This window comes from Populus euphratica, unplaced genomic scaffold (genome assembly GCF_000495115.2).
Source record: "Populus euphratica unplaced genomic scaffold, PopEup_1.0 scaffold2.1, whole genome shotgun sequence".
In the NCBI taxonomy this organism is placed as follows: Eukaryota; Viridiplantae; Streptophyta; class Magnoliopsida; order Malpighiales; family Salicaceae; genus Populus; species Populus euphratica.
The window spans coordinates 6,343,017-6,369,496 of record NW_011499846.1 but is presented as its reverse complement, the minus strand read 5'-3'; the positions used below and the strand labels follow the sequence as shown (position 1 = coordinate 6,369,496).

At 32.2% G+C, this 26,480-nt stretch overlaps 3 protein-coding genes and 2 long non-coding RNA genes across 7 annotated transcripts; 2 read left to right on the top strand and 3 right to left on the bottom strand.

The window, feature by feature from the left end:
- Nucleotides 1-2,728: 2,728 nt before the first annotated feature.
- LOC105135772 (3-ketoacyl-CoA synthase 1-like) lies at nt 2,729-4,613 on the bottom strand. Its single transcript, XM_011040806.1, has one exon. It carries the CDS (start codon nt 4,535-4,537, stop codon nt 2,957-2,959), a length of 1,581 nt encoding a protein of 526 aa, XP_011039108.1. The 5' UTR covers nt 4,538-4,613; the 3' UTR covers nt 2,729-2,956.
- Nucleotides 4,614-10,264: 5,651 nt separating this feature from the next.
- Nucleotides 10,265-15,159, bottom strand: LOC105135727 (CBL-interacting serine/threonine-protein kinase 9-like). Of its 2 annotated transcripts, XM_011040760.1 has the most exons (15): nt 14,764-15,141; nt 14,542-14,604; nt 14,374-14,445; nt 14,099-14,206; nt 13,882-13,962; nt 13,536-13,589; nt 13,321-13,446; nt 13,145-13,234; nt 12,875-12,997; nt 12,514-12,621; nt 12,059-12,175; nt 11,844-11,900; nt 10,978-11,052; nt 10,743-10,813; nt 10,265-10,662 (listed from the first exon to the last, which is right to left on the bottom strand). In XM_011040760.1, the coding sequence occupies exons 1-15, from the start codon at nt 14,938-14,940 to the stop codon at nt 10,656-10,658; spliced, it is 1,329 nt and encodes a 442-aa protein (XP_011039062.1). In that variant the 5' UTR covers nt 14,941-15,141; the 3' UTR covers nt 10,265-10,655. The 2 variants fall into 2 exon arrangements, with proteins under 2 accessions (XP_011039062.1, XP_011039070.1); XM_011040768.1 differs by lacking the exon at nt 10,265-10,662 and having other exon boundaries at nt 10,739-10,813; nt 14,764-15,159.
- A 4,959-nt stretch (nt 15,160-20,118) lies between these two features.
- Nucleotides 20,119-20,919, top strand: LOC105135742 (uncharacterized). The gene is made up of 2 exons (XR_844235.1): nt 20,119-20,335; nt 20,415-20,919. It is a non-coding gene; the product is annotated as an uncharacterized LOC105135742 (long non-coding RNA).
- Nucleotides 20,920-21,851: 932 nt separating this feature from the next.
- LOC105135758 (DHHC-type zinc finger family protein) lies at nt 21,852-25,402 on the bottom strand. Of its 2 annotated transcripts, none has more exons than XM_011040786.1 (7): nt 24,934-25,402; nt 24,623-24,842; nt 24,333-24,424; nt 23,374-23,527; nt 23,189-23,274; nt 22,737-22,802; nt 21,852-22,386 (listed from the first exon to the last, which is right to left on the bottom strand). In XM_011040786.1, the coding sequence occupies exons 1-7, from the start codon at nt 25,120-25,122 to the stop codon at nt 22,270-22,272; spliced, it is 924 nt and encodes a 307-aa protein (XP_011039088.1). In that variant the 5' UTR covers nt 25,123-25,402; the 3' UTR covers nt 21,852-22,269. The 2 variants fall into 2 exon arrangements, with proteins under 2 accessions (XP_011039088.1, XP_011039097.1); XM_011040795.1 differs by having other exon boundaries at nt 23,374-23,500; nt 24,934-25,401.
- LOC105135751 (uncharacterized) lies at nt 23,520-24,265 on the top strand. Its single transcript, XR_844236.1, has 2 exons — nt 23,520-23,707; nt 23,929-24,265. It is a non-coding gene; the product is annotated as an uncharacterized LOC105135751 (long non-coding RNA).
- Nucleotides 25,403-26,480: the final 1,078 nt, after the last annotated feature.

Sequence of the window (26,480 nt, the reverse complement as noted above, 5' to 3'; positions counted from 1 at the left end):
TAATTGCTTTAGTTATCTGAGTAGTTATAAATATCTCAATTTCATCATAATTTTAAACAAAATGAATATTTATAATACTTCATATATTTAATTTTTTAAAACTTGTGTAGAATGTGAGCCATATGAGGTATTTTAAAGATTTATTTAATTTAATTTAATATATATATATATATTATTTAATTTCATGAGCTATTTTTGAATTTAAATATTTTATTTTAATACATAAAAAATTAATATAAAATAACATTAATTTTATACTAGAGAACCCCATTATTGTTAGAAAAATCAAGAATTGAAAGAAATCAATAATTGACATAAAAATGTGATTAAGCAATCTATATTGTTAGGATCTTTAATTTTAGTAAATAAGTTTATAATATTGATTTTAGAACCTCATTATTCTCTACTTGATAGCTCTTTTTTTCCTCATTGACGTAATTTCAAATATTAATTCTGATTAATTAAAATCTAATTATAAATTTATATAGAAAAATGATAGTACCAAGTGATGGATTCTAGCTTTGATGTGTTCATATCACCTCAAAAGAATAAGGGATCACATTTTGTAGATCTGTTGAATAATTACTATCAATTTTCAAATGAAACATAATCAATAAAAAATTAATATGAATTAAAAATGATAAATTATTATCACTAAATCCTTATTATTTAGACCATTTATCTTCTAAATATTAATCTATCAGCGATGCTTGTTTTTTAAAAGAAAAGGAATGGTTTCGTATCACTCTGTCCTCGTGTCATCGTTATAAAATTTTGAAATCTATACTTGTAAAGTTGATTAACTATAAGTTTTCAAACCTTTATTATTGTCAAAGATTATAATAATCAATCATTATCTTTTTAATATTGTATGGAGAATCATTATCTTTGACAGTAGTGATTAATTTTCATAATAATTTTTGAAAACAAAAACAAAAAAGGCAATATTGTGGAAATAATCATTAATTGTTTTAGGTTATATATTTTTTTAAAAAATAACCATTAATTATTGTGGGAATTTTTTCAGAAAATAATTATAAAAAATATAAAATCACATAAAAAATTGATGTTATAAGATGATAAATTATTAATCACTAAATTCTTATTACTAATTTATACTATTTCTCTTATAAATCTTTAATTTATCAGTACTGATAATTTTTAAAGAAATAAATTAGTATCATATCATTCAATTTTAGTGTCATTGTTATAATATTTCTGAAATCTATATATTTTTAACCTACTTAATTATTAATTAGGAAATATCTATCTTTCTATTTAAAAAAAAAAATCATAATCAATCATTAAGGTCGAGTAAAAAATAGATATCTTTCACAAATAGTGATCACTTTGATAATAATTTCAAAATAAAAACAAAAAAAATTAAGAATATATAAAAAAAAATATTTAATTTTTTAAAAATTTTTAAGAAAAAATTAAGAATATATAAAAAAATCTTTAATTTTTTAAAAATTTTTAAGAAAAAATCAATAATAATGATTGAGGGAGTTTGAGTTTGAACAAATAAAAAATGGAAAAAAACATATTTAAAGAAAGATAAAAAGTTGGCCCAAAACAGGGTTAGGCCCGTACTCATGATCTTGATCCCTTGGGCCCATGCACATTGATTTGGCTCTCACGGCCTAGTTTTCTTCTTAAAAAATTAAATAAAATTGGTGAAGTGCATGCCATCCACAAGACGAATATGATTCTGCCCTGACAACTTTTGGCGATCTAATACCGTCGAAGTCGAGGATAATCAATTTTGACCTCGCCAACCCAACCCTCCTTTTTATTTTTTTAATCAATTTTTATACACATCCCATAGACTTTCAAAGATCCATTTTTACCCTGGAAGGACTTTTCAACAGAGGACGTCTTGAAACAGCTCAACGTACAAGGTTCTTCATTGTTTTCTAAAAACATATTTTCTTGTATTGGTCTCATGAAATTCTAAATATTCGTGTCACTGCTTATAGTTAATTAAACTTGGTTATTAACTTGACCCTATTCTTAATGACTGTATCAAAAGAAGTTGAAAATTCACATGAGAATAAATAGTTGGGAGAGAGATTAATTTCTTTAATAACATGAGAGATTGGAGAGGCCGAATCTTATGTTTATAAAATATGTTTTAAATATTTTAGCAGTAATGTACATAAAAGGAAATAGATTTGGTTAATTTTGCTTGAAGAAGTAAGTAAGTATAGTTAAATAAGAAAATATAAACTAATAAAATCCCAACTTTCCATGTAATTCATGGACAAAAAGATAAATGAAAGTCATACGTCATGTCAGCCCTAATTTTGAAGAAGTTCAATCTAATTTATATTCATTGGATTTATTTTTTTATTTTGGTTACAATATTCATTGGATTAAACTCATAGCACGTAGTTTTCTCAAGGAAAAAAAGAAAGAAAGAAAGAAAGTTCATAGGGTTTAGGGCTGTGGAATAAAAAGAAAATACCTTGCAATATCTTAGAATTTGAATCTAAAACACCTGAATTTTAAGGAAACAATTCCTTATTAATGGCATACCCAAAAGATCCATCTAGTAACATCGGCCTTCCATGGACAAACAGAAAGTGAAAAGGAAAAATAATATATGGTCATCTGTGACATTCTGAAACCAATTAAGTATATCCATGAGACTAAAAGCTCGATAAGCATTATGGAATGATGAGTCACAAATTGTGGCTACTTATGTTTTCCCACTACTCTGGAATATAATATAATATAATATAATATATAGTATTATCTTATCGTTGATTACGCGAGTTGTCTCAGCCTATTGATAAATGACAAGGATAGACAAATGACAACGATGTCATTATATTTTGACACGAAGAAGGAAGAAAGGTCAAAAATAAAAACAGTAAAATCTAAGATCCCCGGTGCCACGTCAACATACAAATGTACCGCCACATCCAGTGATACAGTGCCACCACATACACAATTAGGCAACAGGGACCTTGACCGGGTACCTGTCAATTGAGTCAATCCACGGGTTACCCTTTGACTCACCAGCCGGAATCTTCCTCAGTGCTTTCCAAACCGCACTGTTGCACTTGAAACCCGAGCCGAATGCAATCTGCCATACCCGGTCTCCCCCCGAGACCCGACCCTTTGCCTCCGTGTAAGCCAATTCATACCACAAGGTACTACTCGATGTATTGCCAAACCTGTGCAAAGTCATTCTCGATGGTTCCACGTGCCAATCACTGAGTTGCAAATTCTTTTGCATCTCGTCCAAAACAGCTCTACCCCCAGCATGGATGCAGAAATGTTCAAAGGCGAGCTTGAAATCAGGTATGTAAGGCTTAACTTTAGCTTTCAAAAGCTTTCTTCTAACAAGTGTGACAAAAAACTTGAATTGTTCACTTAAAGGCAGTACCAAAGGACCCAGTGTAGTGATATTCCTTTTCAATGCATCGCCAGCTACCGCCATTAATTCACGAGATAATGACACCCCGACATTTCCTTTATCATCCTCTCTTTGATAGACACATCGGTAGTTTTTATCATCTGCTCCTTTGTGGATTCGAACCGTGTGGACCAGCTGGTACTTGGACCGGGAACGCTCCCGTGCTTTGTTCGAGAGAAGAGCAGCAGCAGCACCCATGCGAAATATGCAGTTGCATAATAACATTGACCTATCCTTACCAAAATACCAGTTAAGAGTTATATTTTCAGTGCTTACCACAATAGCATACGTATCGGGGTTTGCTTTGAGTAGATCTTTAGCAAGGTCAATAGAAATGAGCCCTGCACTGCAACCCATGCCACCAAGATCGTAACTCTTGATATTCGTTCTAAGCTTGTAGTGATTCACTATCATTGAAGACAGAGACGGTGTGGGATTAAACAAGCTGCAATTCACGATAAGGATGTCAATACCCCTTGGCTCAACTCCGGTTTTGCTAAAAAGAGCATCTAGTGCACCAAACATGACCGATTCAGCCTCGTACCGGGCTTCTTCTATAGACAAATTAGGTGGCTGAGACGATATTCCTCTTGAGATATATGTTTCTTCGCCAATACCGGACCGGGTTGATATCCGCCTCTGAAATCGAAGAGTCTCATCGTCAATTTTCCCGAGTTCTTTTGCCATTTCTAAAATTGTCCCAAACGACGTTTTACTGTCGTCTTCCCGTTTGTAACATGCAAAGTCGACTAGATACACTGGCTTGGACCGTTTAGTCCACAAGATTGCAAGAAGAAAGAGCAAAATGGCTGAACCGGCAAGTCTTGTGGTCACATCGAAGTCATGAAGGGATTGGGTCCTCCATAATTCATAAAACCGGTCTAGTTCTAGACCAGTGAATTGAACAAGTATGGCTATAAATAAAGGCACAACTATGAGAAACATGAGAATGGTAGCAGGGTTACAAGAGTAGCCATAACCTAACATGACGTATTTGAGCCTAACGGACTGTAGAAAGTCCGGCCGACGTTGACGGATTTTGTTAACGGCGGAGGAGTTCTTAAAGGCCATCTCCGCTGTGAGTCTCTCCTTATCCATCTCTACACAATCCATTTTGTGTGTGCGTGTGAGTGTTTCTCTCTGTTTTTGTTTTGCTTGTTTGACATAAAATGGATGATCAGAGGCATTGCTTATTTATAAACTAAAGTCTATAAGAAGCTGGCATAAATCGGATTGTTTAAAAAATTATCACATAAAATTAAAAATTTTAGTAAAATAATATATTTTAAAAAATTAATAAATTAGCACACTTTTATTTTATAATACTTCAAAATAATTAAATTATTATACTTTTTAAATGTCACAACTCAACTAATTAACCACTTCAATATAGTTATATAATCGATTAATTATTTTATATAAAAATTATAATTTTATAAATTTTTTTAAGTATATTTTATGAATAAAAATATATATTTTTATCCACCTTCCAAACTCAAAAACAAATTAGCATAAAACTTTATCACAGTTACATTCACAACACTCATTCTATTTCACCAAAACTTCTTACTTTCATAGCATTTCACCATTTATTTGCATTTTACATGCTAATTACACAGTTTATCCACATAAATCACCCTCCAAGAATAACAAAATGCCAAATTAAAAGAAAGCCCTACGGGTCTATGAACAGCTAGGTGGTACGAGCTAGCTAGAGGGAGGAAGCTAAACTAGACTACTGAAACCATATTTATAAGATTCGGCTGCGCTGGGGTCAACTTGTAACTCGCTTATCTTTTTTTTTTATCTTAACATAACTTGTGATAGTTTCCATGTAGCATTATTTCTTTTATTAAACAATAATGTTGTAGCATTAGTTTTTTTTAAAAAAAAAACTTAGATTAACTGATCAATGCATTAAAATGTCTTTTTTTTTTTTTTATTAACGTGGCCAATTTGCACGCACCACGACTAATCCCACGGTCCACTGAACATCCTGCAAGTTCAATGAATAGATAAAGCACCGCGGGGGTGACAGACGTACCACACAGAGAGGATCCAATAGAGACACGGAGAAAATCACTCTTCAGTCCCACTGCTACTGGGACTTGAACTGAAATTTGAAAGAAGAAAAACAGCGCCTACACCACTGAACCACACAACCTGCTAGGTATTAAAATGTCTTATCTTAACATAAGTGGTAGTTTCCATGTAGCATTATTTCTTTTATTAAACAATAATGTTGTAGCATTATTTTTTTAAAAAAAAAAAAACTTAGATTAACTGATCAATGCATTAAAATGTCTAATTCATAACTCAAACCTTATATCAAATCAACTATGAGTAAGGCTATAGCATATTGACTACAGGAAAGGTGGGATGATATTTTTTTTTTTTTTTACGTGGGGTGTCCGGGCCAGCTTACGCGCACTACGACTAATCCCCACGGCCCACTGAACATCCTACAAGCCCAGTGAGCAGGTAAGGCACCGCGTGGGTGACAGGCGTGCATGGTGAGGTTCGAACCCAGGTGCGGAGAAAGAGGACAAGCCCCTCTCACCGCTAGACTAGAACCTCACTTGCAAGTGGGATGATATTCTTGAATTTATGGTGAGTAGTTAAAAATGAAGAACAAAGGATGGAGAGCTCAACAGCCACGCACGGGAATCGATAAAAGCAATGAAAACAGCACATCCAATTGTGAGTCCAAAATTTCCATACCTGGATCAGGAAATGTTGGTTACTGTTTTGTTATTGGAAGTGGGGGCAATTAGTGTCCCATGCCCATGAGTGAACGACGGGAGGTTTCTTCCAAGTAATAACATAGAAAGGAGTCTGAGTCCCTCATTAATTCCTTTTCTTTTGTGTTTTTTATTTACTTTTTAGGGTTTTGTGAGCAAATATACTGGAAATCACTACACTAATTTTTGTGAGCAAAATAAACATGACTGGATGCGAGATGGAAGTTCATGAGGATCTGAACCAACCTGCTAAACAAACATGTCTAAAAATTGTTCACAGCAACGAGTCAACGAGTAAAAAATAGTGAATACAACAGAAAACAAGGCAATAAGGTGAAGGCCGACTGGGAATGGGAATGGAATGGGAAAGGATGGGGGCTAGCAGATCCAGGAGAAGGGAAAAGAAAGCCATGAATAATGGCGAGGAGGGTGTCTGGCCTGTTCGGGGAACAATAAATTAGAGGGTCAGACAACTTTTCTGCTAACTTATCGAATTCAAAATCCAACGGTCTTTATTTTTGTGTCAAATCGCGGTTTTATGAAAAAAAAAATTATTTTAAATTTTATTTTATACTGTTAAATCTTTTTGTTTGATTTGATTCATAAATTTCTGAGGAAAAAAAATATAAGCCAACAATCCCAAAATAGATTGTTTGATTTAATTCAGTCAGATATTTTATTTTTCCGAGGTCCCGCTCATGAGAAATTAAAATTGACATAAAAAAAAAATTGACATATAAAAATATATTTATTAACTAGAAAAACGAATTTGAATAATAAAAAAAAGTTAAATTATCCAAATAATTATTCTATATTAAACGTGAGTTGTTGAACAAAACTCTAAAGTAAAAATCGCTACTGTTTTTTATTTTTTAAAATTATTTTTTACTTAAAAAACATTAAATTATTTTTTTAAAATGTTTTTTTTATTGTTTTGATGTCTTAATGTTAAGAATTAAAAAAACTTAAAAAAATTCATTTTAATTTAAAAAAAACAAGTTTCATCGCATTATCTAACACTAACTAAACTCACTTTAATTTGAAGTGCATGCGAAATTAATTGCTTATGAAGACGCAATGAATTTGCCGAACTCACACTGTAAAGCATTAAAAAAAAAACAGTCATGTTTGACTTGATGAGGCTGAGAACTTATTACGAGGAGATAACTTCTTACAGATGAAGATGAGGTGGTTGAGATTGACAGAGGTTGTTGGGTTCGACAGATCACAGGCAAAACCAGCTTTCGGTCGTTCAGTAATTTAAAAAAAAATTAAATTAATATTTTTTTTATTTTATATAAAAAAAATTAATGTATTTTTAAGTAAAATATACTTTAAAAAACACCCTTAATAAAATAGAAGACCCTCAAATAATAGCTAAGACATACAACTATAATTTATCTTTATAAAAATATAAAATACAATTAAAAAATTATGTTTATATTTCTTTTAATATAGTTTACATTGAAAAAAAAAAGAAATACTTTGTAAATTAAAATAGGATTAGGAAGAGCACAAAAAATTATAATCTTGAAACTAAAAAGTCCAATTCCAGGGGATAAATAAATTTTTTAGGCTTTGTATTGTGACAAGGGTATATATAATCATCAACTAACAAAGCAATAATATATTTAATAAAATCAAATAATTCTGATACTCAGACTTAATGCAACGCTTGAATAATCAAAGAAAAAAAACATAAAATATGTATTTATTTATTAATGAGCTCTGTGTAATTTTTAGTTTGGTATACATTCTATTATTTTTAATGATTTTTGTACTTATATTTTTAAATATAACTGACACACAAAGAATCATTTGAATATTTTAATTAAAGTGTAAAACTTTATTTTGACATATTATTTGTAAAAGGTTTTGTTTGATTAATTCTCAAAATTTTAGGGACTAAAAAAATTTTATTAGCTAATTTGATTTTGAAAACTCTGGAAGCAAAGTAATTGACAGCTCAAACGAAGAAACTAGATTCACCGACAACTCCATGCTGTAAATTGAAAATTAACTTTTTATCATACACAATAATCGTCGGTATTGATTGCTAGATTATTGATATATTTTATTATTATTTTAATTTTTCTTTTTAGAACTTTTTTCTTCCCGTGGGATGCCTCAGGAGGTTTTTAAAATCAGTTTTAATTTAGTTCCATTTAATGAAAATAGATATTTATAATCTAAGTTCTAAAAAAGAAATATATTTTGTCAGATGAATTTTTTTTATTAAATCACTTTTCTTACAAAAACATATCCAGCAGCATTTTTTTGAATTAAAAAAGTAAAGATTATTAAAATAAATATTCATAAGAATCTAAATTATTTGAATTATGAAGAAAAAAAATATATCTTTTGAATCAAAACTCCCTTTCGGTGTTCATTTATTTATTTATACCTAACAAAATTATTCTTTTATGAGCATAATTGTATTTTAAACAGAAACTTATCATAATTTAAAATTCAAGGTTCAATAAAAAAAAATGACTCAATAATTTGTATATGATAAGAGAAAAAAATAAAAGAATAATCATTTGAGAAAATAATATAAAGATTTATAATAAAAATTATGAAATAGATATTTTATTCTCACTTAATATTCATGGGCAATTTGTTTTTAATAGATTGTGCATGTCAAGTTCACATATAATAATTCACAACTAATTATTAATATTATTATATAAAATATAATCTAGTTTGAAAACTATAACAAAAATAGGTAATATTTTGAATATTATTTTAATCATTTTATTGAATATAAAAAATAAAAATAATTAAAAGATAATATAAAAAAATGTTATCTGATTGTTCCAAAAAAAAACTCAAGCGCACACCTAGGGTTTTTTTTTTAAATGGATGGATGACTTGTCACTTGTCTAATTTTATTAATAAATAAACAAGGCAGCATTATCACTTAGTTTGAATTTTAATCATCCTTCATGATTGAAAAATAGGGTTTTAAGTTTTTCAACGCAAAAAACTCAATTTGAACTTATTTTTATATAAGCAAATCTACTTTCAACCCTAAACACCATACAATCAATTTAAAAATAAAAAATATCATGATTTTTTTTTAAAAAAATTAAGCTTGAATCTTCTTTCGGCAAAAAGAAAGTTTCTAACCATTTTCATGAAATTTCATCTTTTAAAAATTCATTAATACTAAAATTAGTATTTTTTGTTCTTTGAACTTGAATGACTAAATGTTTTCTCTCCTTTCTTTTTTGTTTTTTTGATGACTTTCCCCTCTTCTCTCCCTCTCGTAAAGGGATCCACACACGAACAAAATAAAATTTAGGGTTTAAACATAAAATCCTGCAATAATAGAGATCAAATGTGTAAAAAATTGAAACTCTAGGTATCAAGTTGTGGGTTTTTTTTTAACGCTTCTTAAATAGTAAAAATAAGATGCATGCTTTTTTCGTAATCCTGGTCCTTATTGTTTTAAGTTTTCCAACAATAAATTAAACCTTTTTTTTTAATAAAATTGATGTCCGATTCATAGACCAAACACTTTTAGATACCTTGCACATGCGATGAAATACAAATAATAGAGAATTATAGTGCATAAATAAAAGAAAACATCAATTGCGAGGATGAAATGACACAAAAATAAAGTTTGTGGATGAAAAAAATAGAAGCACCGTATGCTATTACTACTCCTACTTATTTTATATAGTTTATATAATCTCATAATTTTACGATTCAATATTATCACAATTTCTTGAACCTTACAGCAATCATGGTTGGAAAAATGATTTTACTAACCTTACTCGCAACTCTGCATACCAGGCTTCACAATTACGTTGATGTTTCCGATTCCCCGGAAGCAATATGCACTCATAAGCCCAAGCATCATATATTTTACAAGTAATTCTTATGGCACTCATAAGCCCAAGCAACATATATTTTACAAATTTCCTTAGCCAAATCATATAAAATAAGCTTTCTTCTTTTCATCGTCTATTTTCGGATTTCTTCAACTGGGGATTGAAATCATTGTGGGATTTTACTTTCAATTCTCTAATATTGGATTTATGAACCACCACGGAGAAAAAACACGGGAGGAAGAGGAAAGGAAAACCATTGAATTGTAACAGGTCCGGTGAGAGATTTCATTAAATTCCATTGAATAGAACCTCTTGGAACTCACAAGAGCCATCTTTTAAATTCTTCCGTTCCAAATGGGGGGTTTCTCCCATTGAATGGACCATCATCAAATTGGAAAACCTCGATTTATTCAGGTCAAGAAATGAATGCAGAGCTAGCAAAAGAGAAGAGGGAAAAGGATGAATTGCCGGTGGGGGCGGGGGGGCGTTGCACGAACAGGGGTCCATCTTTTGGGAGCTCCAGTTCCAATTCTCCCTACCACCACGCCAACCGATCAAAACTTTTACATTGCATACACTCTCAAATATAATGCGCAATGGCTAAAACAAATACCAAGAATGAGTAAAGGACTGGAACCAGCAGGAAAGGTTCTGCTATGACCTGAACAAGAGAATCGCGTGTCAATTAAATGTGCACTCCATACAGGCTTACGCACTTGTGTAGAAGCACAGAGAATTTACCTTAATCCTTCTATAGTTTGATCAGATTTCCAGACTACATCCTTTAAACCTGACGAGAAACTCTTGTAGAACTGCCACATGATAAGAGAAATGTATGCTATATTAGTCAACCACAAACTTGGCCTGCTAAAATTCTTCCATCCTATCCACAAGGAATTCTTTACTTCTTTTTTCATTTTTCATTTTTTTGTCTTTTCTGGTTTCCGATATATAAAAATTAGAATGTTAGACATACATTGTGAAACTCCAGCGTATCACCACCAATTTTCCGGAGCTCCACCATGTGCAAAGAGGGAGCTACCTCAAACACCTGGAAGTCCACAAGCAACAAGCTGTCAACTACCATGTGTGGCATCAAATACTTGAAATGCACAATCATTAGCCTACATAGTTCTGATTGGGTGCCAGAGAACCATTCAATAATTGAAATGATACTTGAGGCTTTCAGTTAAGCTGAACCTGGATTGTTAGTTAGAACAAGGTCTAATGGCTAAAAATTTCAATGAGACTAAGCTCTCGGAACTCCTGTTAAACCAACAGTGCAGACAGGAGTACCTTTATCGGTCCATAGCCAGAAGTGGCTGAACATCCGAAATGCAGCACACGACTGAGTGCTTGCATAAAACACAATGGATTTATCATTTTTTTAACCAAAACCCTGTGATTCACACTAAAGAATGGCTTTGAACACGCATTAACATGTGGTCACCATTGATGAGAGAAAAAAAGGACTGCCCAGAAGATGCACAAAAACAAATAAAATCCATACTACAAAAAAATCTGGAAAAAATAAAATAAAACAGATTCCTACTAATTGCCGTGTAAGATGTGGGACATGCATTTTCATTACTGAGAAAGTTAGCATGTAATTGCCTTGCATTATAACGTGGACAGACACCTTTTCGTTTCTTTAAAGAGAAGGACAAGACAGTCGTGAGTGCTCAAACATGATTGTGAAATTACATGTGTTGGGGGCTTGGAGAATATAATATAAACAATGAGGTTTAAGAGCAAGGAAAAACATTATTCTCATATGTTAAAAGTTATTGTTTACTTCATTCTGAAGGGATTCAAAAGTATCATGAATTAACTCAATGTTACCTCAGTTGCTACAGAGAGTTGGCCCTTCCTCCCACCTTTGTCTCCTTTCAGCTTCATCTAGAATAGTTTGGAAAAAAAGGTATTCAATTTACATAACAGAATTATAATGTAAAAGCTAGCTGTTTAGGTAGATGTTGGTTAAAAAAGAAGGGACATGGAAATTGAAAGAAAGGAAATTAAAATGCATAAACATAACTGGAGGGAGAAAACTTTACCTTGTAGTTTCGTTTGTCGACATTAAACCCCAGAGGCTTTGCAGCTTCCTCAATTCTAGACATAATTTCATTTGCGGGGCTATGAGAAGCAATACGGGTTTCTCGTTTCACAACACCCTACAACAAACAAAGAGAGGCCAAGAGGAAAACTCAGGTAGCTATAACGAGCTTTAACTTCATTGGAAAAGAAAGATCAGAGGATAGACAGCATAAAGTAATCACTAATTATCTATACAAATATGGAGAGGGGTTGAGTCAGGACCAATTCAAACTAAGGGCCAAAAGGCTTCATACTCTTAAACAAAAATATAAATGGCAAGTGCTTAAACATCGCCTTGGCAAAACCATGCCTTTACGAATTTCAAAACTTTGCCACCATGATATGTCGCTGTCACATTAGTGGCACCAGGAATTTAATATTTTAAAAGCAATGAAAGAATTCTAGTTACACATACTGCCTGCTTCCCGAACAAATTCTCAAGGCTAAATCCCTGTGTCTTAGAAATAAGCTCGAATGCATTCATCGACGCAGGTTTCTTCTTCTTTTCTGTAACAAGATGTTCCTGCAAAGTAAATAACTAGAATTAGAATTGTTCTGCTACTGTATTGCCATTTCAGGTTGAATTCATTGTTGGTTTCCAATGCCGTGAACACAAACCAAAGACCAAAAAAATCCAGTGCCAAGATTTGAATGCAGGGATTAAACATTCTGAATGATATTTCTACACGAATCTGCAGAAGGTTTGGTGCTAGCAAACATTGTATTTATGCCTTGTCTAAGGTAAATTAGTTAGCTTTTGTGATTAAAATTCTAACCTTCGAATCATTAAAAACAGCATCAACATCATCTACATTTACATGCTCTTCCTGCTCGAATTGTGGTGGCCTGTATCCTTGCTTGAACCATTCATCTTCTATAATCTCAGCAACTGTTATCCTCTGTGGCAGATGCAATCATGAGGTATTGCATTAGGTATTTTATAGGATAATCTCTAATGACGCTACTAACACAAGTCCAGCAGAAAACTCAAAATGTACAAGTAGTATTTAATGCTCATTCAACAAAGAGAGGGATCGAGATCTCACTGTAAGAGGCTCTGGGTCAAGAATACGCTTTATCAGTTTCTTTGCACCAGATGAAAACCAAGATGGAAATGTGAAATCAGCACTGCAAATCTGAAATTACTTTCAGACATGTATTAGTATGTATAAGGAAATTCTCTTGACTTGTAATCGTGAAACAAAAGCTCAATTTTACTTACTTTTAAGTATAAGGCCATAAGACTTGTCTCATCAAAAGGCAAGTATCCAGCCATAAGTACATAGAGAATGACCCCACAAGACCATACATCAGATGCTGTGCCATCATAACCTTTGTCTTTGAGAACCTGGAAAGAAAAATAGCATATGCTATCAATATAGTGCAGTAATGCATCATTCCAAGAATTCTATTTCCGCCAAATTAAAGGTGAAATACCTCAGGTGCGACATAATTCGGTGTTCCACAGGCAGTGTGAAGCAGCCCATCACCCTAAAATTAGAAAAATAGTAAGAAAAATGTCTGCCTTCATTATTGTATGGTGCAGAAAAAATCTGTTTCCAGTCATAAGCTTTGAATAGTTATCAGTTTCTATAATTCAAGAGAACGAGGCCAGAGTCTACATTTACAGAACATGTATTTTCATAATGTAAATGGCAGGAAATATGCAATAAATCCAAGTATCAAATAACACATTTCTTGAATTAATCCACTTAAGAGAAAGCTGATCCTTACAACATAAACCTACAGGATAGGATGTAAGCAACAATCAAATCATGCTTACCTGCAATTGTTGTGACAGTGCACTCAATCCAAAATCCGAAACTTTAAGAACACCGTGTGAATCAAGAAGAAGGTTCTCAGGCTGCAAAATGCAGAGTAGCCATTAGTGATAAACAACCAAACTCCTAGTTGAACGAGGCAGGAATCAAATATATTTCTCGACACGTGCACCCATTATCAGAAAAATGAATTTAGAAAATTAAGGTAGTTTGGCAAACCTTCAGATCTCTATGGAAAACGCCTCTACTGTGGCAGTAATCCACGGCATTAATAAGCTGCTGGAAATATCTCCTGGCTTCATCCTCTCTAAGTCTCCCATGCTTAGCCTAGGAGCAAAGGGACAATCAAACACTCCTAATTTTTTTAATTACCGGACACTGCTAACTAATTAAAAACATCATTAATGTACAAGAAAAACTGAAATGAAAATTGGAAACGCGAAACGTAATAATAAATCAGAGAAACTAGCTCAAGCAAAATATTAATTTCTTACAATCGTATCAAAGAGCTCTCCTCCGTCAACAAACTCGATAACAATGTAAATCTTAGTTTTGCTTGCCATGACCTGCAAGCAAATCCACAAGCAGCAAGGTAGAGTCAGTCGCATTCATAAAAATTTCAATAAACTTTTCCTTTTTTCAGAAAAACAAAATTTACGTACCTCAAAAATCTTGATGACATTGGGATGTTTAATCAGCTTCATTGTTGATATTTCTCTTTTTAACTGCCAACAAAAATTAAAACAACAAAACCATTTTTCTTAATCATTGGTATAACATTAATGAATCATCATAATTAGAACATAATATACTCCTGGTTCACACAGTACAGAAACTAACAAAACAAAACTCGATAAAAAAAATCAAAATGAATATTATTGAACCTGCTCGACCATCTTGTGACGGAGGACTTGCTCACGATCGAGAATTTTAATGGCAACAACATCACCGGTTTCAACATTTTTAGCGACCTTGACCTTGGCAAAGCTGCCTTCACCTATGGTCTTCCCTAACTCGTACTTTCCTACTCGTGTTCTCGTCCCTTGTACCTTAGCACTCATGATTATTTATTTGTTTGTTAATAGAGATTGAAATTGTCCGATCAACTACTGACTTCGTTTTTGTTGTTGTTGTTGGTGTTGTAAATAAACGGAGTGGCTTTTGCTTGGATCATAAGAAGAAGAAGAAGAGAGGAGGGAAATTTCGAGGATGGTGCGATACTGCAGGAGAGATAACGGGGGTCCCAGCGCAGAGAGGAAATTATACGTAACGTGATCTACCACCATTCAATCCAAATATCAATGTTTCCGTGTCTGAAATTTTTTTTATATAATTTTTGCTTTTTTTTTTTAATGAGTTGTATGGTTATATGATAAATATTATTTTTTAAAATATTTTTTTATTTTTAAAAATTTGTTTTACCCATCAACCTATAAAAAATTTAATTTTAACGGAAAAAAACAAGTTGAACTGAATAAAAAAAGTTACCGAGAGGGAATTCAGATATGTAGAGCCTGTGAATTTACCTACTCGGCCCTTACATAAGCTTCTCGTATTCTTTCCAAAATTGAATTACAAAATAAGATAAAAAAAAAAATAAAGGAAAATAGCTTAATTCCTTACAGGGGTGTTTCCCGTACGTTAAAAGTGTCGTGTCATCCCAGTTATCAGAAGTTAACCTGCCGTTTACTCTTTTTTATGCTCTCAACTCAAGGCAAGGACCTCATAGATGGTGTTTACAAAATTCATACCATTTAATTTAAATCATCAAATTTAGCATGCAACTTTCAATTTAAATATATAATTTTATATTTTTAAAATCAAACTCATAAACATGATTCTTCGTCATTTAAATAAGAAAATCATTAATATAATTCTCAAAACCAATTTACTCTCACTTTTTATTCTTTCAGATTATCGTACGAAGGAAAATCCACACGTGTGCCTGTCACATTTTCACTAAACACACAACAGGGTGGACAAATTAGGCGAGCACGTGTCCTGATTGGACATTACGCGTAATAGGGGGACCACAACAAAGACGAAGATAACTGAAAGGCAGCTATTAGATAGAAACTACTTACAATGCAATTTTGTCTTGTTTCAATAATGGAGAACGTCCAGAGGTTTGTAGTCACTCTCTGATGGGGAATTTGTTGCTACGAGCCCCTCTGTCTAGGCTATTCTTACTTTTTATTGTATTTTTTTAATTAAACTAATATTTTTCTTATTTTTTCAAATTTATTCTTAACATGATTGAAAATATAAAAAAACATTTTTAAAAAAATCTTTTAAAACGTAAAAAGAAACCATTCATTTTTCAATCCCTTCCTTTTCAACATCGATTTCCATTCCATGAGCGGATTCATCTGGGTACTCTACTTGGGACCTTGACGAACTTTGCCCACTCGTTCTTGAGTGGAGGCACATTTCTCGTGACCACGACTGCGATGATAAAATGTGACCCAGAAGAAAAGAGAGTAAGAGTAGGCCAACTGGTGTGACAAGAAGGTTTCTTTCGTATCATTCGAGACCTAACCTGGTTCTATACCTAAGTTCCTTTCTTATTACTTGCCGTATTTGTTGTCGAGGATGAAGTTTTATATGACTTGTTTGTGCAGACCCTTTTCAGTTACTAGGCCTGGAATGGCTCCTTGAGGGATGAATAAGCCTAGACCCAAAGGGACCGTACTAGATCTGCTGATTTTCTAACTGGTTGCCAACTATATAAGACAATCTTGCTGTGCTTGCTTTGAACCGGAAAGGCATAAAATTCCGATGGTAGATAGGAGTTAGGGGTTTTCCGTCCTTCATTCCGATGGACTTCCATTCTGCAAGGGGATATTACACCGAGCAGGCCAAGGCCCAAGTTCCTTGTTTTAAGAGTTCAAAGCCTTTGGTAATTTGTCCACCTCTTCTTCTGTCTGTTATCCGAAAGATTCGAAACTAGAGCCAATCAGCTGTTTATAATCAACTTCAAAAAATAATGGAGCTATTACCACGCTAGTTGTACTTGTTAAGGATAGGGTGGAATTAGTCTTCATCTAGTTACAAAACCATCAAGTGCATGAATCTTTTGTATCAAATTATAAATATATAAAAAAGGGGCAATTCTGTGGACTAAAAATGACCTATTTTTTAAAGTTAAATAATAATAAAAAATTTAAGTTAAATAAAAAGAACCTTTCAACAATATAGAATGATTTTTTTATCATTATTTTTAACTTTAAAGCGATAAAAATACATAATTTTTTTAACAAAAAATAAAAAGAATCAGGCATTTAGGATTGTCCACACACCTTAGCCCATAAACAAAGGTTTGGTCTGGAGGCCAAGCCTTTTTCCCTTAACATTAAAGGATAGATGATGCATTGCCCTCCCTCTATTTGTTAATATATTTTTAAATTAAAAACACCTATAAAACTCTCTATAAACTTTGATAAACTCATTTATAATCTCAAATAACCTAAAATTATCTAAAATCCAAAATCAACCAAAATAAAATAAAAAAATCTATATCAAATCTACCACGTCAGGCTATATGAAATATCCTGGATGAACTTATGTCAATGAATGCAAGTCATTGAAACCAAAATCGGTTTTTTTTATAGCTGAAATCATGTTAATTGATTTTTTTTATACCATGAACAACTTTCTTGTTCTTTTCTCAAATAAAAAACCAAAAAAATAAAAAAAATGAAGTTATGAATTAAAATTGACTTTTTTTTCTAAACTCGAGAGACCAAAAGGCTACATTATCAAAAGTACATGGACTAAAATGAACTTTTTATGCTATTTTTGAAACCACCATCTATTTTCAATTCTTTTCTACTTTAATCCTCTTGACTTTTAATTTTGTTCTTGATTAACAAACCATAAGCATTTTATCCAAAGATTGAAAAAAAAGTTTAGGTTCAAAATAAAAAAAATAAAAACTTTATTATTCAAAAAATGTGAGTGAAAGTCCAAAGTTTTTTTTTTTTTTTTGCTACATTAAAAACGCCAAAAGCTTTAGTCTTTGTTGTAATGCAAGTTTGTCTTCAAAAAAATCTTAAGAGTCTAATTCCACGTAGATTTAGTGCTCCCAAAAAATGAAGTTTTTTCATGCTCACCGTAAGGCATGACGGTTTGAACTTGGAGGGAGGAAATAATTTTTTTTTTTACAATCCGACCTCCATTTTTTAAATTATAATTAGCAGCTGATTGGAAAGCAACAACAATGCCCTAGATCTGGCGATGAATAAGGCAAATTTGTTAATTCACCCTCCCTAAATATAACTGACCAAGATGAGGGCCGTTACGGCATTGCAGGCAAAATACGCTTCCATCGGAGAAGAGCCCGGTATAAGTTAATCTAATACGTCCAATGCAAAAGGTGCGGCTAAATCAATTCGTGAATTTTAAATTTTCTTTGTTAAATTTTTTTTAAAAAATTCAAAATTATTTTATTTAGTGTTTTATATGTTTTTATATGCAGGTGTTAAAAATTAATTTTAAAAAATAAAAAAATATTTTAAAAAATAATTTCTATGCACTATGATAAAAAATATTTTAAAAAATAATTACTATGCACTATACTATTAAAATTCTGTTGTTTTGTATCCCCTGCTCCATGGGTAGAACCCACTTGGTATTCGGTACGGATTAGAGACTAGTTTTATGACATGTGATACATTACGAGTTTGATTAAAAAAAATTAAATTAAATCTATGAAAATATTCTTACTCTAATTAACCATTTGGCTTAATTAAACTGGCCAGAGAATTAATTTTTAATTTTTATTGGTTCTAGTTTAAAATCAATTTTTTGAGAGTTAGTTTTATGAAATTTAGTTGATTTAATGAATTCAAAAATAATTTAAACTGTCAATAAAATAAAAAACGTGATTTTACTTCTTCTTCTTTTTAATATGATATCTTTCTTTATAATATTTAAAGGGTGATTGATTATATCAACCTAAATTTCATGATTTAATTTATAAAACCAGCAATTGAAAATATTCTTACTCTAATTAACCATTTGGCTTAATTAAACTGGCCAGAGAATTAATTTTTAATTTTTATTGGTTCTAGTTTAAAATCAATTTTTTGAGAGTTAGTTTTATGAAATTTAGTTGATTTAATGAATTCAAAAATAATTTAAACTGTCAATAAAATAAAAAACGTGATTTTACTTCTTCTTTGTTTTAATATGATATCTTTCTTTATAATATTTAAAGGGTGATTGATTATATCAACCTAAATTTCATGATTTAATCTATAAAACCAGCAATTTGGATTAAAGATTCCACTAGTTTAATAAATTTATTTTTTAAATTATTTTTTATTTAATAATATAATAATAAAAATAAACATTAGTAAAATTGAGAATCAACTAAATATAAAATATTTATTTTATATTATAATAATTTTATAGAAAATAAGTTTAAAAAAATTATAAAAAAATTAATTGTATTAGAAATCGAGTTCATCTGTTAAAAGGAAAAAATTGAGTTAGTAAAAATGACATTTTACATTTATTTATTTATTTATATTTCTTTCATTTATATAGTAATATTTTCTTGGTAATCACATCACTGAACATCTAATGAATATAAATTAGTATTCACAAAGTGAAGATCTGAGTATTGAGGATGTTTGGAACATGTTTCCTATTACTGTGTTACGTTATTTGGGGTTATTATATTGTGCAGCATTATCTTGTATTATTTGATATTGTACAGTGAAATAAAAACAGTACTTGCTTAATATAATTAGTTATTTAATTATACTTATAAATACTTAAAATAGTTAAATAATATTTAGTTGAATCTTATTGTTATGTTTTTTAAATTAAAAATGACTAATAAGGAATCTAGCTAAAAATATTTAAACAAATACATTAAATTAAAAGATTCGTGATTTCTTATTAAATTTACATAATATACAAACATGTTTTTTTATAAAAATAATTTTTAAATAAAATTAGATAAAATATAAGTATATTCGTTACAAGTAGTTTTTTTAATTAAAAAAGGAAATAAATATTATTCCTTTTTTTCTTGAAATTTTTTTAACCTGAACCCAACTGTTTCCTGGAAACAAACAAGCCACCGGTCAGAAAATCCACGAAGTCATCAATATTAAAAAGACAAATCGAATCTAACCCACATGGCTTCATCAATCACTAGTGTTAAAGCCTACGACGTAATCCTTTTCTTCTCTAAATAAGTATTCATTTTACAAATAACAACTTCGATAAAAAGGCACGTCTGGTTATAGCTCAAATATCAGTCTTCTGTTATATCACTTGACATAGACCAATACTTTGTCATGGGGCTCTTGCCTTCTTAGCAGGTCCTGTATGTATATATATATCACTGCTCGTCTCATTTTGCAAGCGGCTCTTTAACCTGTCTCTCTAACACCATATTAATTTAACAAAATTGATACACCTCCAATTCCCCTCCAAACCAAGGTAAGTTCTACAGTTTGTTGTGCTTAAGATATACATGATGGATGGTAGTTCAATCTTTTTCTTCGTTCTTGATTTCCAGGGGATCCAGGCCCGATCAGTTGTTTTTGGTTGATGGGAGCATTCAAGAAAGAGAAGTATGAGGCAATCCAAGAGTGTTCTGAGAAGAAAGTGAAGGCATACATAATTTGTGTTTGGTCATTTTTGGTGAGTATGGCAGGAGGATTACTACTGCTTTTGTGGGATTATGAATATCACCCTACAAACAGTCAGCTGTGGATGGTGCCCTTCGGTCTCATTCTGTTTGTTACTCCGGTAATTGCTTGCTTCGCTGTTGTCGTCTCCGAGACCTGTAATTATAAGGTAGATGATGACATCTCTCAGAAAACGAGTGGACTTGATGTTTAGGTTAGGTGACTCAGTTGATACTGAAAGAAACTATAAAGAAATCGCAAGTGATTCGATACATGTGTGTTTTAGTTGGTTACTTGTTAGAAACGTTACTTGTAGGTTTTTACTCGTGTAGGATTTGCTTGCATGCATGACAGTAGTTTAAAGCAAGATTTTATATGCTTAATGCCATTTTTTAGTTCTTAATATATATATATATATATATATATATATATATATATAAGACTTGAATTGGAGACCACCTTGCCATGGGGGACTAGCTAAAATGCTCACCAGTAACTTATACTGCAAATTAAATTAAGTTTATTAGGGCAATGCCATGTAACAAACAAACCGTGGTATCTTGAGATGTCGATTAGTTGGTGGATGTATGTGTTAATAGATAACCTAAGCGAATATCTCAGTAGTCTTTTGCGTTCTAATGAAGTTAAGAACAAATAAAGGACAGCTGTTTCAGATCATAGGCGTGAAATGTGATGGTGGGCATCAACTTGTCGTTTTAATACAACAATAACAGCAACTCATATAGAAGCAATTATATTATAATCTGTTGATAATCAAAGGTCATTATATCACGAATGGTTTGCGGAGGCAAGGACATTGCCTCCCCCGGTCTTATCTTCCCATCTGTTCTTTGGTTATAGTTTATTCAAATACGAGTATGTCCTGATTGAAAGGATTCACGAAGATTTTACATGCATGTGCACGCTCAATTTCGAAGAAAAACATGGAACTCTAATGTCAATAGCTGGTAGCTCAAACGGCACTCATCATCCACCCCTCTTACGAATTTCCAGTTAGTATAATTTGGGTTTGAAACTCTCGTTCGTAACAAGAAAAAAACGTGCAACTGGGGGTGAAGGACCAACGCCAAAGCAAGATCATGAATGTTTCATCAAGATTGTGCAAGGAAATCAAAAGAATTTTGATAGAGAGCAAAAGATGCTGGTAGAATTCCATGTTACCTTACAGGGGTTTGAAATCTGGTTGATCGAACAAAATAATACCAACATATCTAATACATTTTGATGAATCATAATATGAAAGAGAAATCAACAAGTCAATACACCAAATATATTTTACGGAATTTAAATGGAGGAGAAGAATCGAGAAGTCAATGTAAATAAATTTTGGATTTGCAACATGATTGGTGAACACGGAAGGAGACCACATAATAAAGAGGATGGCAGAAAAATTGCCATCAAATCTACATACTTGCAATGGCCAAAATTGTAGATTTTGCTATGCCATTCCAATGTAATTGTTATATCATCAGATGCTACATACTTCCCACTTTGCTAAATAGTACATAAGTTATCCTTCTGATATGATACCCACTCCAAAAATCAACATCCCATGGCAAAGCAAATATATTCGTGGCTGCCCGTAAATTTCCTATGCATCTTCTCATAACCAAGGTTATGAATAAATGAAGTAGAATGGACTAAACCTTTTTCATCCCGTGTTAACTGCGTTTCCAGAAACTCCAGCAGTGGTAAGAGGAAGGATCATGACCTCACCAAGCCTCAGGATTCAAGATCTGCACGTATTGGAAAATCTAGGCCATGAAGTGCAGGTATTTTATCCACATCCTCCTTGGAGAATAATGGAAAGAACCACAGTGCCTTCTTTGTGCCAAAAACCTTTTAAGACAAAAAATAGGAGCAATGACAAATTTATTCTTAGCAGAAGAGCTGAATATAAAGGCCAAAAGTCTATCTCTAGAAATGGCAGCCTTCACAACTACATTTCACCCCGAAAGCTAAGATATGAAGTTCCTTAGAAGCAGAATGATCCTTCTTTTTTTCAGTTCCAAATCTTGCAAACATAGATCAATTGTTTAGAGGTGTGATCAACGAGTGCAAAATTGTAGATTAGCACATATAAACTGGTAGTTAAAGTTGTCTATTATCTGCCAAACAAGAGACATTCTTTCACCAGGTACTGTGCAGATACAAGAAAGATAAAGATAAAGAAGCACAGCAGGTATCACCTGTTCAAAATTCTTCTTCCTGCCTAAGTCGTACTTCCACCTGGCTGCTCCTTTCTTCTCATAAACCTGAACATGATCTTCGAAAGATTACATGCAGTATTCAAAGGAGAACAAATGCTCGACCTATTTCTTTACTCTTATGCTAAATGTGTGGCATGTCAAAAAATGAATTAAATAGTTGAAAGAGGCCATAGCAGCATTTTCACAGCATGCGAGTCCATTAATTATGCATTTCATAGACATGACTTCGCTCTTAAAAAGAAACCATGCTTTTGCTTTGTCATGATTCAGCTGACTCTCATCAAAATAACACAAATTTCACGTATCATGACCTTTTGCAGCTTGAGGGACATACATCAATAAGCATGAAGTTACACAGAAAATAACAGTTTTTTTCTTTACATCAATAAGCATGAAGTTACACAGAAAATAACAGTTTTTTTCTTTCTTACCTCTATTGAGGTGGTGTTGCTTGATACAAGAGATGCGTGCATAACCAGGAAACAAAGAAGACTGAGAGCAAAAGCCAAATTAAGAACTGCATCAAGGTACACAATCTGTGAGGCATAAGGGGAACAATGTGAATGCCAGGCTAAAACATGAAAATGAAAATCATTAACATGAAGGGATAGTTTACCAAAAGCCAAAAAGATGACTGCTAGATCACCAGGAGAGCTGGAATGATTCTTGGCTTTGCCGAAGAAGTTGATGAAACCAGGCAATAATGCTAGAGTATCCATTGTCGTCACCATGAATGTGTATAGCTTCAGGGAAAAGAAAGAGGTTGATAACTATGAAAAGTTAAGTCAGAGAAGAACAGAAAGAAGAGAGAACCCCTAATGGCCTAACCAACGTCCAAACTTCTTGATATTCAATTAACAATCAAGCGAGCTTTCCATGTTCCTCAAACACATATGCCAAATATAACACAATCAAATGGCCTCTGACATTCAAGAACCACCTAAAGTCAGGTAGTTTGACCAGCATTCCTAATCTTCAGTATCTACTGAACTCATCAGCTTACCAAATATCAAAAGCATCATTGAAGGCAAATCAAAGAAAGAAATAAATCTATCCAAAACTTCTTGATATTCAATGAACAATCAAGCGAGCTTTCCATGTACTTCAAACACATATGCCGAATATAACACAATCAAATGGCCTCTGACATTCAAGAACCAACTAAAGTCAGGTAGTTCGACCAGCATTCCCAATCTTCAGTAAGTTTTCAGTATCTACTGAATCCATCAACTTGCCAAATATCAAAAATATCATTGAAGGCAAATCAAAGAAAGAAATAAATCTATCAATTTTTTCTGCTAATCCTATGATGGGCTTTCAACAGAGTTAAAAAAAATGATGTCTGATTGCATAGCATCAACAAGACTTCAAGTGCAGAACTGGGGGTGCATTCATTTGTTCAGCTTCCAAACACATCTTACCAACTCACTCATAATAAATTCCAATTATCCCTGCAGGTTTATAAATCAACTTCGAAGATGCAATCAGTCATATAAATTACCAGTTTTGAAAAAAAATAGCTTCTGTAGTCAAAAGTAATTTATAAGTTGACTTGAAAGGTAGAATTGAAATTACCAAGAAAAGAAGAAAAAACTTGTAGTTACGTGCTCCAACACAATTCACCACCCAAACACAATGGTGATCCATCTTGAGAACACATCTTTGGCCTACAGAACAGAGAATACAACATCAAAAAGTTCTTAAAAAATTGATTCTTTATGACATAATAGCGGTCCACAAAATTGCAGTGATGCAAAGAAAAACATCCAATGACAAATCTAGCACATGCAAAATATTAGCATAACAGAAACTAACCAAGAACATTGAAAATACCAAGCACTTAAAAGTTAAAAATGATGGCCTACAGACAGAGCAATGATGACAACGCGGCGGCTTTCCATTCTGGCAGTGATTGCAAAACGCTCTGCGATCCAATCCATCAGTAGCAACTACACATTCTGACCTATCATTCAATGAAGAACCAGTCTCCAAAGCCTCCTCTGGAAGTACAGCTCTCCAATTTTCAGGCACAGAACCAGGGTCCTTGGAAACCACCATAAAATAGCTCCACAGTAGCATTATAAGCTGCAGAAAAAAAAATATAAGGCAGATTCACCCTCTATTTTTCACTTTAAGCCCCAAAACCCAACAGTTAAACAAAAAAACTCAAGATTACCAGAAAATGAAAGATCACGATAATAGCAGAAGCCAAAACAGAATAGGCTCCACCGCGAAGTAACTGTGGGCCACAGGTAACAATTACAACGGCGTGGTATGAGACGGCGATGATGGCGGCAACTAAAAGGATCATTAAGTAGCCGAGGACTTTGAGGCCAGAACATAATTTGAATACGTTTATTTCCATATTAAAGAGGCAATTACTGCTGCTGCTGTTGCTGTTGCTGCTGCTTGCAGTCAGCGGTCTGATTTCGAGAGCGATGACTGGAACGGGTCTTCGGGTTCGAGGAGGGAATAGGCGTTTCAAGATATTCCGAGCCAGGTTTGAGGATGGGATTCAACTTAATTGATTTTCGGGTTTATGGAAGGAGTGGATCAGAAGGTTTAATTCTGCGCAGGGAGACGAGAACGTGTTTGGGAGCGTGGATGTCGGAGGCGGGTGTACTGGCGGTGTTTGCCTTCATTATCACTCAAGTGAACGGTGGCCCACTTTCTATTAACTCGTCATTAAAATTTTAAGGAAACCACAAATTAGTCCTTGATATATCACCATTTTGTTAATTGAGTTCCAATTTTTTTTATTTTATTAGTTTGCTCCAAACATCACCCCACTGCAAATTAACAAAAAAAAAAAAAACTAGTTTTTTACTATGTACCAAGACACATTACTGAAGGCTCAAATTAATGAAATGATTATTTTGCATTTTAAAAAAAAACATTAAACCTTTAATGAGGGTGATACGAGTTTTTTTTAATGTCTATTAATTATTTTAGAATTGATTGGGTATAAGGCCTTTTTTTCACTTTCTTTTAAGCATATTAAAATAATTGAATAACCTTAAAAAAAATTAAAATAACATAAAGAAGTTTTTTTGAATTTTCACTTTTTAAAGAAGAATAAAATAAGTTAATTATCCTTAAAAGAAAAGTTTTTTGAACGCTTTTCATATTTTTATTCTATTTTTTTTAGTTATAATTAAGTTACATAAAGAATACTTTATTATTTTAATAAATATAAAATATAATTTTAAAATTAAAAATGGCTAGCACTAGGTATATGTCAGTACGTGAGATACTCAACGCCCTTTATTTGACACATGAGGAGTTGTGCAACAATAAAAAAAATACCTTTCAAGACAGTGTTTGAATCATTTCGATTATCCTTCCATTCTTAAGGGACACGTGTGACCAACAAATTTTTAGTTTGACATCAATGATATTTTTTTTTTCTCTTTGATTTTTCCATCTAACTCTCCAAGTTTTCAATGAACCCTTTAATTTATTTTTTCTTCATACTTAGTCCATTTTCTTTTTATTATTATTTATTTGATTTGAAATAATTTAACTTTATATTTTTTTAAAAAATTCACCATCTTTTAATTTTTTACCTGTCAAATTTGGCCATAATTTTTTTAATTACTATTTATTTTATATGAAATAGTTTTCATACTCCTCTTGTTTTCTTTTTTATCAAATTTGATCATCATTCTTTTAATTGTTGTTTTTTTACCTTAATAAATTTTTTAAATTAATTTTTTTATTTCA